This window comes from Chiloscyllium plagiosum, unplaced genomic scaffold, assembly GCF_037043375.1.
Source record: "Chiloscyllium plagiosum isolate Xiang-an unplaced genomic scaffold, Cpla_swu_hap1 HiC_scaffold_6, whole genome shotgun sequence".
Taxonomy (NCBI): domain Eukaryota; kingdom Metazoa; phylum Chordata; class Chondrichthyes; order Orectolobiformes; family Hemiscylliidae; genus Chiloscyllium; species Chiloscyllium plagiosum.
In genome coordinates, this window is record NW_028270144.1 from 20,967,058 (window position 1) to 20,986,191 (window position 19,134).

Genomic DNA, 19,134 nt, shown 5'->3' on the forward strand with positions numbered 1-19,134 from the left:
CCCTGGTTTGCTGGCTAAGAGAATACTTCCATTTGACTGGCTGCTTACGCTGATGACGATTACTGCTGGACATCCAGAGATTCTCTTTACAGATTCAGTAGTGTTGTTACTAATAATCATAGAATTCAGCCCTTTAACTCTTTCAATCGGAGTGTTTCATCTATTCACTACCTTAACCAGCTGGGAACCCATGAAAAGTGTATTTTTTCAAAAGTAGAGGACAGCACTTCATTTTAGATTACATTCAATGCAGGATTAATTCAGTAGAAAATATAGCCAATAACGACCTAACTTTTTAAGTTAATTACATCCCACCAACCTGCTTGTGAATTGTGCATTTTGGATTTAATCTACTTATTGAAAAAATATTAGACATCCTTTTGACTGCAATGCCATAAATGTTTTGCAACAAAATTTCTAATTCACTGTTGAAACCTGTCTTGCTACAAGTGTTTTGATTCAGCTCTGGTGGATAGGTAGTGAAAAGACAGATTATCCATCCGGAGGAGTCTTCACTTCAGCCTCCACACTCTGTGACAGTATAACTCAGCTTGATGGGCTCTAGGAAACCACTTGCTGAGTGTGCACCCAGAAATGCCTTTGTGATGCTGTTGAGATGCAGGGCCCAGAGATTTCTGACTCCCACATTGAAAGTAATTTCCAAATTTGAATAGCTGCAGTTATTTTGGCTAGTTCAAGCTAAACTTCAACTAACTGCAAATTGTGATCAACCTGCTTAATCCTATCTCAAAATTATGCGTTTCCAGGAACAGGTGACATCTACAGATTTATGATCAAGGAATGTGGATAACATTATCAGATGGTTAATCGCCTTTTCTCATTTCACATCCTCCATGTGCACTGTAGGAACACAGCAAAGTGTACAAGTGGAGGAAAGACACCTGCACTAGAGCTACAACAACAGCTGTCAGGACTACTCTGCCAAAAGCATCATATGTCCCAATTAAATCTGGAAAATATTTAGTAAAAATGTTGTGATCGTTACAATGCTTGAACATGTATTAGAACAAAGCTCAAGAACTAGCTGCCAAAACACCAAATGAGATTTTGGTTCAGTTGTATCATCTGAAGATAAATATGTTAACCAATGGCTAATTTTGCAAAGGTAAGGACAGAGCTTTAAAGTGAGCTCACTGTACTTTCCACTGTACTTCTTTCATTTTAAATTACTTCAACACTGTTAGCCACTCATGTGACCCATAAACTACTAGACCTACAAGAGTTTAAACTATTATTGCTCAAGTCAAACCTGAGGACTTCACCAATCAGCCAAATGTGTGTGTCACTTCCATAACCAAAAATGAATTATCTCCAATGAATTACATGGGTTCTAAAATGAATGACAGGAAAATCAGGGTTTTTTTTGCCTTTCCGGAAGCTCATTTTGTACCAATGCGTTAATATTAGTTATGTGTTTTTATCTTGGCCACATTACTGCTAGGAGCAGGTTCTAACTTAATCTATGTGCACTGCAAGCAGAAGATAACTGCTCAGAGACCAAAAAAAAGGATCTATTGCAACAAAACAATTTGTTAATCATAAATATAACTATAAACCTGAAGCAAAAAATATCTTCAGGGATTGTTGGGAAAAAAAAGATGTTTTTCTTCATTACTCCAAACTATAGTACAACTTTTCCAATGCTGTTTGTGTTTTCTGTATCAACATACATTTAAAAAAAAAATCATATTTTCTGCCCTTTTCTACTGATTGTAACAAATCTACATCAGAATCTAGCTATACAATGTTGTAAAAAATATAGAAAAATACTAGCTTATTGAAATAGAAACTTAATTGAACAAGTTAACCTATTACTGCCTCAATTTAATGTGCCAAAAAATCTTGCTTAAAGCAACTGCACACAAACAGCTCTAATGGCTGCTACCTTAACAACAGAAAGATTTATTAACCAAGAGATTCCATATTCAACAATTAGTTGCCATTCCTATCAAGTAATTTAATTTCTCAAATATAAAGTTCCTTTTCTTCTACACTGCAAGTTTAGAAATTATTAAGAAATATGGTGCCAGTAGTTGTACTCAATGGAAAACACAGTTTCGGGTCTTCTGTTACAATCTCCACACACAAACAGATACAAGAGCAACTGCATCAAATGCAGCACATCAATGTGCAACTTCCATGTATCCCCTGTCCCACAATAATCTAATTTAGCCATTTTGCGAATTGCACGATAAATTTGTCGTTGATTTGTATTATGTTATCTAGTTAAATAACTTACCATTGCTGTTGCTGCTGCAGCAGCTGCTTGAGCTACTGCCACAGCCTGGTTGGCCTGGTGCTGAGCAGCCTTAATTTTGGCTTGTAAATGCGCAGGAGGATGGAAGTATTTGCACTTCTCTCTTGAGCATCGACCTTTGATATAATCCATGCAGACAGTTACAGTGTTGTCATTGGTGTCCACCATTGTGCTGTCTGCAGGGTGAGCAAAGCGGCAGTCAGTCTCACCCCGTGTGCAATTCCCTCGCTGAAACTCTCGGCACACCTGCCAGAAGAGGAAACAGAACTCTACTTAGATTTAATGGAGTTGTTTCACTTATAAGCGTTCAAAAACTTAAGTGAAAGGCAAGGCCAAGGTTAGCTACAAGCCTAAAATTTAGTCCAGGACAGAAATCATTCATCAACAAGGAATTCAAGAGGAGACACTGGCCTAATAGCATAATCACTGGACTATTAATCCAGAGACCCAAGTAATGTTCTGGTTTGAATCCTGCCACGGCAGATGGTGGAATTTTAACTCAATAAAAATCTGAAATTAAAAGTCTAATGACTCCCATGAATCCATTATAGATTCCTTTAGGGAAGGAATTTGCCATCCATACCTGGTCTGGCTCCAAATGTGACTCCAAACAGCAATTTGGTTGACTCTAAGTTGCTCTTTTGGCTGGCCTAGCCTGTGAAGCTTTCATCTCATGAATGAATAACCCAACGGTAGCTCACTTACATGGAGAAAAATTCATATCTGGTACCATGGAGAATTTTGACTTTTTGGTAACATTACTCTCCCAGGTTGTACACTGCCAGAATGATAACCACTGGAAATCCTTGGGCACCTTCTATAACCATGAAAATAAACTGGAATATCTGTGATGATGTTAATTTAACAATCAATATCATATTTGAGAACAGCAGTTACAAGCAAGATGCAAATAGAATTAAGTAGGATCAATATGCGATATGTTGATCTCTTTATTCTGCTGACCTGATTATGCTCCAAAACCATTTTAAGTTGTAAATCACAAGACAATAATTGTGATTTGAGAAGATTTGTCTCTTAGGTTGTGGATCAGGCTTTAAGTTTGCTTTCTGAGCTGGTAAATTTGTTGTCAGACATTTCGTCACCATGCTAGGTAACATCATCAGTGAGCCTCTGATGAAGCGCTGCCGTTCTGTCCCATTTGCTATTTGTGTCTTGGTCTGTTGTGGTGGGTGATATCACTTCCGGTTCTTTTTCTGAGAAGTTAGTAAATGGGATCTAAATCAAAATGTTTATTAATGGAGTTCCAGTTTGAATGCCAGGCCTCTAGGAATTCATGTGCGTCTTTGTTTAGCCTGGCCCAGGCTGGATGTATTGTTCCAGTCAAACTGGTGTCCCTTTTCATCTATGTGCATGGATACTAGTGATAGTTGGCCATGCCTTTTCGTAGCTAGTTGATGCTCATGTATCCTGGTGGCTTGTTTTCTGCCTGTCTGTCCACTGTAATGTTTGTTACAGTCCTTGAATGTGACTGCCCTATTCACATCAATAAACATCACCCTGGGCAAAGAAACACTGACCTCATTGCAAGACGAACCAAGGACACAAACACCTGACAGCATCCTCAAACTAGTAGACCTGTGCCTCACGATTCACTTCACCTTCTACGAAAAGATCCACAAACAACTCAATGGGACCCCCCATGGGATCACCAAATATCAGAACTCTTAGCAGAAGCAGTTATGCAGAGGTTAGAACAAACAGCCCTTCCCACGATCCAGCCCAAGCTTTGGGTCCGTGAAGTGGATGTGAAATGCAACAAATTAGAAGAAACCACAAATACAAGCAACATCTTTACTGTATGTAGTTCACCCAAGGGGAAGAGAACACCAACAGTCTCCCCTTCCTAGAAGTCACAGTAGAATGCAAAGCCAATGGAAATCTCCAGGCCAGGGTCTACAGGAAAGCCATACACACTGACCAGATACTCAACTTCGGGAGCAATCATTCCAACACTCAAACAGAGCTGAATCAGGACATTTAAATGAGCCACACATACTGCAGCACTAGAAGCCGAGGAAAAACGTACTCAGGAACAACAGGTACCCCATAAGCGCAGTCCACTGGTTCCTACACAACAGACCTAAACAAGACAACATGCCCAAAGATTCTAGCCACCCTGCCATACATTAAGACATCTCTGTGATGATGACCAGAATACTCCAGCCCCTAGGCTTCATGGTAGCCCACAAACTTACCACCACACTGAAATAGCTCCTGATGAATTTAAAGGATCCCATACCAACCAGCAGAATGAACATCATCTCCAAGGTAAAAACAATGACTGCAGATGCTGGAAACCAGATTCTGGATCAGTGGTGCTGGAAGAGCACAGCAATTCAGGCAGCATCCTGTCCTCGGATGCTGCCTGAATTGCTGTGCTCTTCCAGCACCACTGATCCAGAATCATCTCCAAGGTACCTGGCAAGGACTGCAACAAACATTACATTGGACATACTGGCAGGAAATAGCCACCAGGATGCAAGAGCACTAAATAGCCACCAAAAGACATGACCAGCTATCACTAGCATCCATACGCACAGATGATGAGGGATGCCAGTTCAACTGGGACAATACATCCATCCTAGGACAGGCACACATGGGAATTTCTAGAGGCCTGGCATTCAAATTGGAACTCCATTAACAAACATATCGATTTGCCAACCTATCAGAAAAAGAACTGGAAGTGATATCACCCACCACAACAGACTAAGACACACAAATAGCAAGCGAGACAGAAAACCAGCGCTTCATCTGAGGCTCATTGATGTTACCTGGCATGGTGACAAAATGTCCGAGAACAAATCTACCGCTCAGTGAGCAAACTTACAACAAGACAATGAGGTTTGCTAAGAAACAAAATTGTAGCAACAGATTTAAAAGCAGAAGAATAAACACAAAGTACTGTACTACAATTTTATTGCCTCTACTGTATTGTTTGCCAAGTTAACTGCTTATTGATTTGTCAAAAGTATGTTTCTTTGTTTGCTTAAGATTCAGAAATATGAAATCAAATTTGATTAGTTTAAACACAATTCCCAAAAGGTTCAATAAATAAATGCACCATATAATTCATTATTGGGCTAAACAAGGCAGGCAGATTTCAGATAGTTTCTTGAATCATGCCAAAGACTGCTAGGATCAGCAATGAACCAGATACAAATCACTACAACACTCTTGGAATCAATAAGTTATAATAATCCACCAGCACTCTCATCAATTTCTATGAAGTAACCAATGTTGGGAAGCATGTGTTTGGATAAAACCAAACTGAGTTTGTCAACAGCACACTCACCATCGTTATGGTCAAATTACAAGTAGAGATTTACTCTCCAACTTTACAGAAAGAATGGTTCAGTATCACTGATACCCAAAACAGTGTTTGTGCTACCATTCAGCCAACTGTGCCTGCTCCAACACGCTGGAAAAGGTAACAACTTGGACCCAATCATTATCGGTCACTCATTAAAAGTGTTTTCAAATAGCTATCTAATTTGTTTTTAAAAAAAAAAAATCAATGAATTCAGCTTCCATCAATGTTGTAGAACTGTCCATATCCTATTGATCCTCAGTGCAGAAAAGAATATCTTTATTCTTTTATTTTGTGTCCCCTAGTTAGTCATTCAATAACTAATGGAAATTACCATATCTATCTCATTAAATCCAATTATAATTTTGAACAAAACCTCAAGGTCTTCTCTTAACCAGTGCTGCTTTTTTGAAAAGATACAGGGAATACATGGTTTCTGTAGTCTCTCATCAATGGCATATAGGTATATCACCTTTATATTCTGACCACAATCTTGAGATCCTCTAAGGCAGCTGCCCACCATTATACACAATATCCTGACTCTGCCATGTTATAGACCAGATCAGACCTCCTCAAAATGTTTTAAAAAGGTAGCCTAGTCCCTAACTTTTCCTTATTTTAAAGGCAATATATGAAATGCTGTGGTGCAGGTACAACGTAACTAGTCAAACTATTCCACATTATGCAAAACTCAATTAATTTAAACACTATAGTTAAAATACAAAGAGGAATTTAGAATAACTTAACTGTTGGAAAACTTAACCAAGTAACAGATTAAGTACCTATTACTAATTGACTGTCGCAATGTAGTAACATTCCATAAACACACTCCTTGACAAAAAGGTAAATTCAGACAGATTTTTACATGCAGCTCTCCAATCCAGAAGGAAGAAACATCAAGAGAAAGTTCAGAGAGAATTGCAACTAGGAATCATTCACTGAAGCTTCCAACTCGATATCCCAAAGGTTTCTGATACTAATGAAAAAAACCAAAACCCAGAAATCTGTATCCATGATGGGTGGCCTCACCCATTCAGTCTGCTTCCAAAAAAAAACCCGAAGGCCTCACAATTTGTTTACACAAGTCATCTTCAGTAGCCAGTTTGGTACCTCTGCCTTACAACCTCTAAAAAAAATCCAGGACAAAGTAACCTTTTAAAGTGACAGCATCATCACAGTCATAAAATTACCCCTTAACTTTGGTCCTCTCGTGCTCCTGTTAACAAGGCTAGTGATCCCGTCTTTCTTTTAAAATATTGAGTTTTAACAGCTTGTTCTCCTACTTTAAAAGATTTTTCTGAATTCCAAAGTCTATCAGCTTCTCCATTATTTTTCAACTTTTACTACTTGGCATATATTCCATATCACTTTCTCCCAAAATACCTGAAACTAATTTCTTGGCAATAACCTACATACGATAATCACATACTTATGAACTTGTAGTTGTCCTCTTGAACTTACTCACTGTCCTCTTCACAGTCAACCACTCCCTACTTATGTGCTGTTTGCAAATGTTTGATACCATATCTAATCCAGATGATCTATCTATAAATGAGAACAATGATAGCCAGAGACCCTACGGCTTGTATCCTCCAATCCAAATGACATCAATTGATCACTTTTCTCATTTCTGTTCTTTAGTCAACTTTCGTTCCAAATACTCTCCATAGAAGACAAGATTGTACGTGCATTTTCTTCAAAGGTCAGTCACTGGCACTTTATATTAATTATTGCTACATTAGTATTTTTATTTCATTTGTGTATGTCCTGATCTTTTGAACCAAGTTGGGAAAACCAAATGCAAATCAGGGCCATATTTCATCTCTCCAAAGCACTCTCAGACAATTCAATTTTGTGAAATTTCCAGTCCCACATGAATAGTGAAACATGAAATTCGACAAGTAGCATCTTGTGATTACACTTTTTAGGAATGTGTTCTCACTAAGTATCCCCAGACAATTAGAGATCAGTGAATTCAAGTAGTTTCCCATTTACACTATTAGTGACTGCAAAAAAACTTTAAAATTGCACTTTGTTAAAATGAGATGATAATAGGTTTTAATATCCAAATTCATAAAAAATGTTTATGAATCATAGAATCTCTACAGTATGGAAGCAGGTCATTCGGCCCATGGAGTCCACACTGACCATCCACAGCACCTCACCCACACTCATCCCTATACCCTGCATTTCCCATGGCTAATCCACCTAGTCTGCATATCCTTGGACACTAAAGGCAATTTAGCACAGCTAATTCATCTAACTTGCACATCTTTGGACCGTGGAAGGAAACCCATGCAAACACGGGGAAAATGTCTCTGCCGAGTTTGCACAGTTTAGATTAGAGTAGATTAGGTTCCCTGCAGTGTGGAAACAAGCCCTTTGGCCCAACAAGTTCACATTGACCCTCTGAAGAGTAACCCACACAGACCCATTTCCTTCTGACTAATGCACCTAACACTATGAGCAATTTAGCATGACCAATTCACCTAACCAGCACATCTTTGGAGTGTGGGAGGAAACCAGAGCCCCTAGAGGAAACCCACACAGACATGAGAGAATGTGCAAACTCCACACAGACAGTCGTCCGAGGCTGGAATCAAACCTGAGGCCCGAGTGCTGTGAGGCAGCAGCGCTAACCACTGAGCCAGCGTGCAGTTGCCAGAAGGTAAAATTGAACGTGGGTCCGTGGGACTGAGGGAGCAGTGCTAACCACTGAGCCATCATGCAGCCTCAGCTCTTTAGCCCTGAGAAAACTAAATTTCATATTTATGCAATGTTGAATTTGATTATGAAATAGTCCAAATATTTTAAAATGATTATGCTAATTTATGTTTCAACCTTAATCTCACATCTACATCAAAATATTTATTTGCTTTCTATAAAATATATTTAACAGTGAATTTTACCTCCTTGCTTACTATGAGAGAAGACTGAAAAATAGTGGGCTATTTACGTTGTTTGCTGATATCACTGCTGTTGGACACAGAGATCCCTTTGACTTAGCACTGCCTCAAATTCACACCTGGAACGGGGAATTACTTAGGGGGATTCTGATGGTGAAATTTCTTCAAGACCAGTGGATGATTGACATTGCTTAACTGTTGACTGCAAAATCCAGCCTACTGAATACCACATCCTTTATCAGGGTGCCCCTCACTTCTCTGATTCAAGCAGTGAATTCAACAATATTAGGTTCTTCAACTTCTTAATTCTCCGGTGATTTCAAAAATGAAAATTATTTGAAGTCATAGAGATGTACAGAATGGAAACAGACCCTTCAGTCTAACTTGTCCATGCCGACCAGAATTTTAATTTATTGCATATGCTCAAGATGATAGGTTTTAAAAATTTATTTTGAAAAATATATCTTTACACCCAATTAAATCCATGAAAATATTTTAGCAAATCTAAACTCTTGGCCTTTTGTTTTCCCCATAAATCGCACCAAACTGTAAGGGGATTCTCCTGCCTACTGTGCCAGTTCTGATTGCAAACTCAAGCAAACTGTTAACATATGTTCCAGATCTGACCTATTTTACAATTTCAAAATGTGCTGAAAGTCCATACCATGGATTATGGATACAAAAACAAAAAATAAGATGCACCAGAATCACGCTGCATTTATACTACTGGTGCTACATTTTTACCTCTAACCGGTCTGTCCTCATGTGCTTAGGCATATTTCCTGATCCAGCAACCGAAATAGGTGGGCTTCCAGGGACAAGAACAGGGGCACTGGAGAGAACTTCGGTTGGAACTAATCCGACACTGTGAGGCATGGGTGCCAGAAAAGGACTAAAACTAAAAGGATGATGATTTACTCCTGTGCCAGGATTCATTGGAAATGTGGCCTGTGGAGAAAAGTATAAATATGCTTTAAGGAAAATTGAAAGGGCAAAGTAGCACAGAAATTCATTTCATTTCTCACAACCAAACTAAGCAGTATCAGCACTTCTACAGGATTGTTTAAGCTTCAAGAACTTAAATTTTCAAAATGGAAAATAGATTTTGCTTCTTTTGTTTTGGAGTTTGCCAACTGAGAGAAGAAACTGAAGAACTCTACGAAAGGTACTGAACAAAGTATAAGTTGGTACCAGAACTTACGATATAAACATTTAAAAAAAATTTGGAGGGGTTGGATGGAATTAAGAGAAAAATCTTTCATTTTAAACTATATACTTACAACTGGTTGAATTTGAGCACCTGGCATCATGAACTGCATCTGTTGTGCCAGCATAGCTGCAGTTGTTTTCTGTTGTATGAGATTGTTCCGGCCATTAATTTCTAACTGCGTTTTTAAATGCATTGGCGGATGAAGATACTTGCAGTTTTCTCTTGTGCAACGTCCCTATTATATGGAAAAATTATAGGAGATTTAGAAACAGTGGAAGTAGGATAACAAATGCACAAATTTCACATCATGCTACAGGTAGTGGAATTTGAATTCAGTAAAAATCTAGAATGAAGGGTCTAATGATGACCATGAAACCATGGTTGACTGGATCACTAATGTCCTTTAGGAAAAGAAATCTGCTGACCTTATCTAATCTGGCTAACATATACCTCAAGATCCATAGCAACATGTATGTCAAGATCCACGACTCTCAATAGCCATCTGGGCAATTAAAGAGAAGCATAAATGCTGGCCTACCCAGTGACGCCTACAACCTGCGAATGAGTTTTGAAAACAAAAACTCCCTAAATTTCAAACCAGGCTTCATTTACAAATATTCATCTAATAATTTAAAATTATACTGCCAATGATGAGGTGTGACCACCCACTAAACCAAAGCAACAACTTCATACATTTAAACATGTTGTGATCTTTTCTCAAATTTAGTTTTGAAGCTTGACAAAGACCTACAAAGATATGGCTCAGTAAGTAATTTTAGCTATGAGGAACTTTACCTCATGCAGCTGTATAAAATAATTTAGAAGGCATAACATTCAAAAAAGCATAATTATGGAGTTAGAAGCTCTGCTAAAATTTTTGCTGTGCAAAATAAACGGATGGTAGGATAAAGCACAAAAATCTACTCAAAATATTCCAGATTTCTGCACTTGTCACTGACACCATGAATGGCATCTGTCCACACTTCCTTTCATTTCTTATTTTCTCATGCAATAAATATCCTTGTCAGTGTAAGCAGACTGGTGATTTTGCCAGTTGTTTTTGTCAACTGTTATTTGGGCATTTCTCACCTGGATAGAGAGTCGTCTGCCTTCCTGCAACTCCAATGTAATGACTTCTATATATTGACATTTTTATTAGTAATGCCTGTCTATCACAGTGGGATTAGTGCAGATTTGAACCATAAGGAATAAGAAAATTGCATTAATATTTTACGATGTATTGAGCATCCAGCATTCTGTAAAGTCACCTCCACAGTAAGTGGCAAACAATTCTGCAAATGGTGTATTAATGAAGTCAAATGACAGTTAAAAAGTCAAAATTGGTGTGTTCAGAGCAAAACACATTTAGAAGTTATGGACGCATCAGGTGTGTTTTTCCAATGGCTATGACAACACACTAGTAGCCCAGAAGCTTACCTGTCTTGCCGTTTAAAATCATGAAACACAATTCAATAATTTGTGGGCTGGCACTGAAAGGAAGATCTAGATGTTTCTGAAACTTAAGTAGGTAGTTCACCTTCATAGAATGGAACTTGCAACCTATTTGCATCTAGAGTCCGACTACCTCAGGGCAACAGGGATGGACGAAAAGCATTGCCTTGCCATATATATTTTTATTTCTCTATATTTCAGATTACCTTGTTATTTAACTTTGTTCTGCTAAAGCTACAGTGTCATAAATACATTCTCAATTGTTTAGTTCCAGCCATAAACTTGGTGCCTGGATATTAGTTATTCACAAAGTCTGATCCCCATTATTGAAAAATTCTGGTTATAAACCACTGTGGTAATTTGTGGGTCATCAATTTACTGCCTTGTAATTACAAGGATAGGGATGGTAATTTGATGTGGATGTCTGTCTCCATGTTGGTAATAAATTGCTGACTGGTCAGTGGAATGGTGACTCATTGTCAGTGCCGAAGTCCTTCTGCCTGTGATTGGCTTCTGGCCAGCTCAACAGCTTGTGATTAGTCAGAAGCTATAGGACCTCAGAAAAGGAAGAGCTGTCTTTGTTTCTCTGCAAAACACCTCAAGCCCGACTAAAGCCAGCTTATATTCACTTATCAATTTCTGTACATGGTGGCACATTAACAGTAAATCATAGACATAAAAAGTTGGAATTTGTCACCCTGTGCCTCCTGCAAGCAATTGCAAGTACCTGGGGAAGGAAGATAGAGGAGTCACAGATCCTGACAAGCCAAAAGGATTATATCAGCAAACCCTGTTGATAGTGATGATTGAACTGCCTTTCTAATTTTTCTCCACTATCTATGACACTTTTGTGTGTGTGTGTGTGTGTGTGTGTGTGGGGGGGGGGGGGGGGGGGGGGGGGGTGTGTGTTCAGAGGGTTAGAGTTTTAAAGTACTAGACTCACTATGAGATGATGGTTTATAATTGTTTATATGTAGCTAGAGTCTATTTATCTATGACAAATCATAATTATCGTCAAGTGCTGAAACGTGGCCTCACTTTCTGGTAACCTGTGGAATTTTGAGCACTTTTACACAATCTTTAATTTTTCTTATGGCTCTGGGAATGGTGAGGCTTGATTTCCAACTTATACCCCCCATTAGAGGCACACAAGAATAAATTAAGAAATCTTCCTGCAATTCATTCACACATTAACTCCTGTCCTCTACATAATTAAATTTAACAAGTTTTATACAATTCCCTGCCAACTTCCAAGCAGGGAAGAGTCAAACATCCCACTGAAATGGCATACAAAATCAAAGGGTCCATATACCTGGATATATAACAGAAAAAGGAGTAGGTTGTTCGATCCCTTGAGTCTATTATGCAATGCAATCGGATTATGGCCGATTTTCTAACTAAACATGATTTCCCACACTATTCCCATATTGCGAGATTTGTCTTGTATCCAAAAATCTACCTGCCACTATGTTGAAGGTACTGAGTGACTGAGAAACCTTAATCTGGGACAGCAAATTCCACAGGTTCGCAGGAATTCAAATAAATAAAAAGTTTGTCCGTATCTCAGCCTTAAGTGACAAACCATCTGTTATGAGACTGACTAGAATGGACCCCTACCCCAATTCTGGACTTCCAAAGCAAGGGAAATACACATCCAGAGAAAATAAAACAAAGGAGGCATGGACGGTTTAGACCGAAGGGTCTGTTTCCTTACTGTACATCTCGATGTCTCTATAATTGCGGATGCTGGATCCGAAAAAACAAAAAGTCAGAAATTGTTGGAGAAGCGCAGGAGGTCTGCACGGTGGCATAGTGGTTAGCACTGCTGCCTCACAGCGCTAGAGACCCAGGTTCAATTCCCGCCTCAGGCGACTGACTGTGTGGAGTTTGCACGTTCTCCGTGTCTGCGTGGGTTTCCTCCGGGTGCTCCGGTTTCCTCCCACAGTCCAAAGATGTGCAGGTCAGGTGAATTGGCCATGCTAAATTGCCCGTAGTGTTAGGTAAGGGGTAAATGTAGGGGTATGGGTGGGTTGTGCTTCGGCGGGGCGGTGTGGACTTGTTGGGCCGAAGGGCCTGTTTCCACACGAAGTAATCTAATCTAGTCTGGCAGCATCTGTGAAGAGAAAACCGAGCTATGGTTTTGTAATAAGGAACCATCCAGCATTCGGTTTGAATGAGATCCCAGGAATGAGTTTGCTGAACCTTCACTGCACTCCTTTAAGGCCTTAGTTAAAAGTCTATCCTTCCTTATTGTTCTTCTTTAGGTAAAGACAGAAGTCTCACGACACCAGGTTATAGTTCAACAGGTTTATTTGAAATTCCAAGCTTCCATCAGGTGAAACAGCGCTCAAAAAGCTTGGGATCTCAAGTAAACCTGTTGGACTATAACCTGGTGTTGTTTGACTTCGGACTTTGTCCACCTCAGTCCAACACTGACAGCTCCACTTCTTTAGATAGAAAGACCAAAAGACCAATTCTCTACAATTGAGATGATACTTCTTTATTATTGCACTCTCATACCTTTGTAATAAAACTGAATATGGCATGTGTTTTCTGAATTTATTGCTATACCTGAATGTTACCTTTGTGAAACGAATTAGAGAATGGCATCTCAGATCCTGTTAAATAGCAACAGTTCACATTTCCTAAATGGTGAGGCAATATGGTGCTTATGCTGTTTTTTTTCAACTAGAGTGGCAATCAACATGTTTTGCCACATATATCCCACCTACTACATTGTTGTGCACAGACCGAACACATTTAAATCCTTTGCAACATCTTTGTGGCCTCCTTATAGCTTAGTTTCTTGCCTTCCATTCTACCAAGCATCCAGGGAACAGGAGAATTGACGTTTCGGGCATAAACCCTTCTTCAGGAATGAAGAAGGGCTTATGCCCGAAACATCGATTCTCCTGTTCCCCGGATGCTGCCTGACCTGCTGCGCTTTTCCAGCAACACATTTTCAGCTCTGATCTCCAGCATCTGCAGACCTCACTTTCTCCTTCCATTCTACCAACACTTGTTCACTTACTTGGCAATATCAATGGAGAAAAGCAGGTAAAGCTCAGATGAGTTACTAAAGAAATAACCAGTGCAGCAGGGTTTACTTTTTTTCACATCATGAGGAATGTCTGAAGTCAATTTATAACAGGGTGATATTTGGACAACTGTTACCCTATTTGAACACTTAGTGATGTTGACTAGGGCAGCTCAATCAATATTAGATTAGATTTCCTAGTGTGGAAACAAGCCCTTTGGCCCAACAAATTAACACTGACCCTCCAAAGAGTATCCACCCCGACCCATTTTCCTCTGACTGATGCACCTAACACTATGGGCAAGTTAGAATCGCCAATTCATGTGAGCTGCACATCTTTGGACTGCGGGAGGAAACCGGAGCACCTGGAGGAAACCCACACAGACATGGGGAGAATTTGCAAGCTCCACACACCCAAGGCTGGAATCGAACCTGGGTCCCTGGCACTGTGAAGCAGCAGTGCTAACCCTCATCAACTATGTACAGATTTCTTTCACATTTGCTGGTGCGTGCGTGCAAAGATCATGACATTCAATTCATCTAGCAAAGTGCACCCCACTATTAATTTCTTCCCAATATATTTAGATACTGTGTAGCCAAAATAATTCCTTGATCAAGGCAATGGGCCTAATTATACAAGATACACGTGACACCAAGACCTACAAGAATGTCAAAAAAGGTCCAAAGTTTGTAACAGTGGCACTATTACTTCTAATAAGTCAACTTTAATTTTTTGCAAATGGGAGGAGCAAAGAAAATGTTAACATTTGATGTTTTGCAGATAGAAAGGAAAATGAGTGTTTTCTTCCCAGCTCTCAATATGCTACAACTGTAAGTGCATTGTTTGTAAGGCTGATTAACACAGGATTAGAGAGGTTGGTGGGAAGTGCCAAGGATTCTAACATTTCCATCTTAAATAATTAATAAGTTACCACACGGTTGCAAAATAAACATATACTGGTCAGATCTCCTCAACATGACACTGGAACACTGCCACAAATTGTTGCGGATTTTAATCTCTGATCAGAGCTTGCAAGTTAAAAATTTTCGATAAACCATTCAGATGAAAACCATCTCTGGATTCATTAGGGAATGATGTCAGAACATGCTGCAGTTGTCAATTGTGAGCACTTGTATGACAGTGATTGCATAAGGAGAAAAAAAAATCAAAAGAGACAAGCCAAAAAGAGTGCAGATCTGCACATCATTGAAGACTTGTCTGGGAACTATCTAGATTGAAAATCAAAAGTAAAAACCAGACGACTTTGGCCTTAAGTCAGACCAAGAATACTAAACCTGTAGCAATAATCAAGTATTGTTACACACTGATTTTTAAAGCTTTGATATTTAATCTTCTACATCAGACTGTAATTTGGAGTAATGAAGCTGAATTACATGGTTCAGATCTGAAAGTCACAGCTTATAATAAAGCATACATTTCTTACTGCACTAAGATGAAGATTACACTTGTTTTGCTACCATCCAATCCAATAATGAATGGAGACGACAATGTTAACATTTTGAACACAAGCACATTCACAACCACATTTGGTTTGATTTTCTGTGAAGGAACATTGTTGAATTATTGCAGTTTTAAATTAATATGAACTGATGAAACAAAAGCTTGTTTCACTTTGTGATCACACTGCAGTTATATAGTTGCAGTGTCCTCCTAGTGCCAAACTGATCGGATTCTTCACGATTTCATCACAAGCAGAGACTGACTATATTTAATTCCCGTAACAAGATAAAATCAAATTATCAACAGAACAATCTGCAACACTGCACTTGCCTTTCATGTTGATTTGTTTGAGGTGTCAAAGCATGCAATTTTTGCTGCACCTACAGTACCAAACTAATCAGTAATTACAATAACACATGGCATCTAAATAATCACCTGTCCACATATGCTTGAAAAGCAACACACAGAATTTTGAAATGTCCCATTAAATTCTAACAGATTAGTAAACTCTGAATTAGGAATTCTTGTAATCATTAAGCTAAATAGATAAAATTTAAGTCAATAATATGAAGAGTTATTTCTATATAATTTTAGTAGCAGTGATAAAACTTCTCTTAAAAATATACTAGCTTATTTATTGCTGTTTCACACTTAGGAGAATTGAGACAAATACAAAACATCCATAGCCTGCAAATCAGATGTTGCACATTATCATACCTATTTCCTCAGGTAGGCATCACCAAAAAATGATATCATTGGGGAAAAATAAATAATGCAGCTATGTCATATCAGTAAAGTTAGAAATAACACAGAAGAACCACAAGCATGATCCCTGCAAGAGAGGCATGATGTAGTACCAATTATAGACTGCGTCCTTATCAAGATTTTGTTTGAAAGGTGAAGGAATAAGAGTAGCAAAGTACAGCAGCAGAATGAGGGGTAAAAGTGAGTTATTTATGATATTTTAGGGGGAAATGGTGATATAATGGTAATATTACAGGACCAGTAATCCAGAGGCCCAGGCTAAAGCACACAGGTGCAAGTTAAAATCGAAGCGCAGCACCTGGAAGAATTTAAATTCAATTTATAGATGTCGAATACAAAGTCAGTCTCAGTAATGATGACCAGGAAACTATTGATAGTGAATCAGACAGATTCACTAATGTGCTTTAGGCTGTTGTTGACTTTAAATGCCCTTTGAAATGGTCCAGTAAACCACTCAATTCAAAGGCAAAGGCAATCAGGAATGCACAATAAATGTGGCTTTGCCAGTGATAACTTTATTTTTTTTCACAAGATGTGGGTAAGAATAAGAAAAGTGCAGAGGCTGAGGGTGCACATGTATGACAATTTGAAAGACCGTTGAGTGATAGCAGTAAGACCAAGGCAGATTTAGTGATTAAATAATGGACAATGCTAACCTGCCAGTGGATTGTACAGAAAAAGCAGACTGAGGAAAGATTTATCCCACACCAAATCCTATTTGCTCACTCCATTCACCCACTTTGGCTTCCTGCCTTCCATTGTATGAAATCCAGACATCACCCACCCAATCTCTAACCTCCTCCTGATTTCTCTATTCCTTTGACACTGGCCTGCTGTGCAGTCCATCTTCACTCTACTTGTGGCACAGCTTTCACCAGCCTCATTCCATTCTTTGGAATTCCTGCCCTAAATCACTACCTATCTTTCCACCTTACATAATCAATCCTAGCTTCCATCTTTGTGACTTGGTGTTCAATTTTCTTATTCCCCCATGTGAAACACTTGGGTATCATTCATGTGCAAGGCATTATAACAAATGAAAATTACCAATTTATCAAAATGTCCAGAATAAAGGAATGAATTTGAACTTTATATACTCTATAGATGATGACCTTGAGGAATTCTCTGACCAAGACATGAAAATGATGAAATAAATCAATAAATACTTGCCTCAAGTAGAAGAAAAAGTCAGGATTATTATCACAGTGCGAAGAGCATGGAGACAGTGATTTAGAAATCATCTTTGCAAAGTCAGTTGAGGTGGAATCATAGAATCCCCTGTGTGTGTGAACTGGCCATTCAGTCAATCAAGTCCACACACCCTCTGAAGAGCATCCAACCCAAACCCAACCCCATCCCTGTAACCCTGCACTTCTCATGGCAAATCCACCTAGCCTGCACATCCTTAGACACTATGAGCAATTTAGGAGAAAGTGAGGACTGCAGATGCTGGAGATCAGAGCTGAAAAATGTGTTGCTGGAAAAACGCAGGTCAGGCAGCATCCAAGGAGCAGGAGAATTGATGTTTCGGGCATATGCCATTCTTCAGTTTTTCAACTATGAGCAACTTAGCATGGCTCATCCACCGAAACTGCACATCTTTGGACTGTGGGAGGAAACCAGAGCACCTGGTGGGAACCCATGTAGACATGTGCAAACTCATGTGCAAACTCCACACAGAGTCACCAAGGCCAGAATAAAACCCAGGTCCCTGGGACAGTGTGAGGCAGCAGTGCGGTACACTAACCATCTTGTAGCCCCAAATTGTTTCAACTGGTAACGAATTATTTGAGTACAATATTAAAATGCTATGGCATACATTAGATTGTTTCCTTCTAAAAAAAAATCTTTTGACAGCAGTGAATTCATTACTGTAGAATGGTTATTGCACAGAAAGGAGGTCACTGGCCGACTCAGACTGTGTAGGGTCTCTGCTAGAGCAATTTAGTTAATCTGACAATACAAATTTTAAAAAAATACAACTTCCTTTGAAAGCCTCAATTATTTCTGTCTCCACCATATCTTAAAGCATCTCATTCTAGATCCTAACCAAAATAAATGTTTGGGTAGCAAGTGAGTGATTGAATATTCTTCTGGAGGGAAATGTAGGTGCAGAAAATTTTACGGATTTGCCCTACAGAGAAATTGCATTCAATAGAAGAATGTCGGGAACAGTGGTTTTGGCCAAATTGACGACACAATCCCTCCAACACTTGGCAGTTGATTGTATTGTGATCATTCTGCGCTAAGGTTGAGCGGGGAGTGTAAAAGGTTAAAAACTTTCAGATTAGAGCTTTGAAACATTGATTCAAAGTTTCCTGAAGTTAATTGAGCAGAAACTCCTTTAGCAGTGGTAAATAGACTAAAATGCTGCGCGAGAAATGTTACTCTGCGTTCCCCCCCCCCCCCCCCCCCCATCTCTCATTGTTACAACAAAACACATGAATCATTGATAATATTCTGCAACTCATTACTGACAGTTATGAAAAGCAGCTGAAGCATCTTTTAGTGGAAGTGACTTTTTCTGCAGCTGTTGTCAACATAAGCTCTTTGTTTAGAATTCAATACAGCTGCTTGCATACACAGAATTAAGCAGACATTTTCTCGTCAAATATCCCATTTATCAGCCTTTTTGCAATAATTGAGCAAAGCAAGCTGTAATAAATAATAAGGGATGAAACATAGTAATTGCCAAA

At 39.0% G+C, this 19,134-nt stretch overlaps 1 protein-coding gene across 8 annotated transcripts in view; it reads right to left on the reverse strand.

Annotated features, from left to right (window-relative positions):
- Nucleotides 1–19,134, reverse strand: part of mbnl2 (muscleblind-like splicing regulator 2) — a 131,416-nt gene that overhangs the window by 43,085 nt on the left and 69,197 nt on the right. For all 8 annotated transcript variants that reach the window (XM_043691341.2, XM_043691338.2, XM_043691334.2 and 5 more), the window contains 3 exons: nt 9,793–9,957; nt 9,257–9,460; nt 2,261–2,524 (listed from right to left, as the gene is read on the reverse strand). In XM_043691341.2, coding sequence (XP_043547276.1) covers nt 2,261–2,524; nt 9,257–9,460; nt 9,793–9,957 — 633 coding nt within the window. The remainder of the gene's footprint in view (nt 1–2,260; nt 2,525–9,256; nt 9,461–9,792; nt 9,958–19,134) is intronic.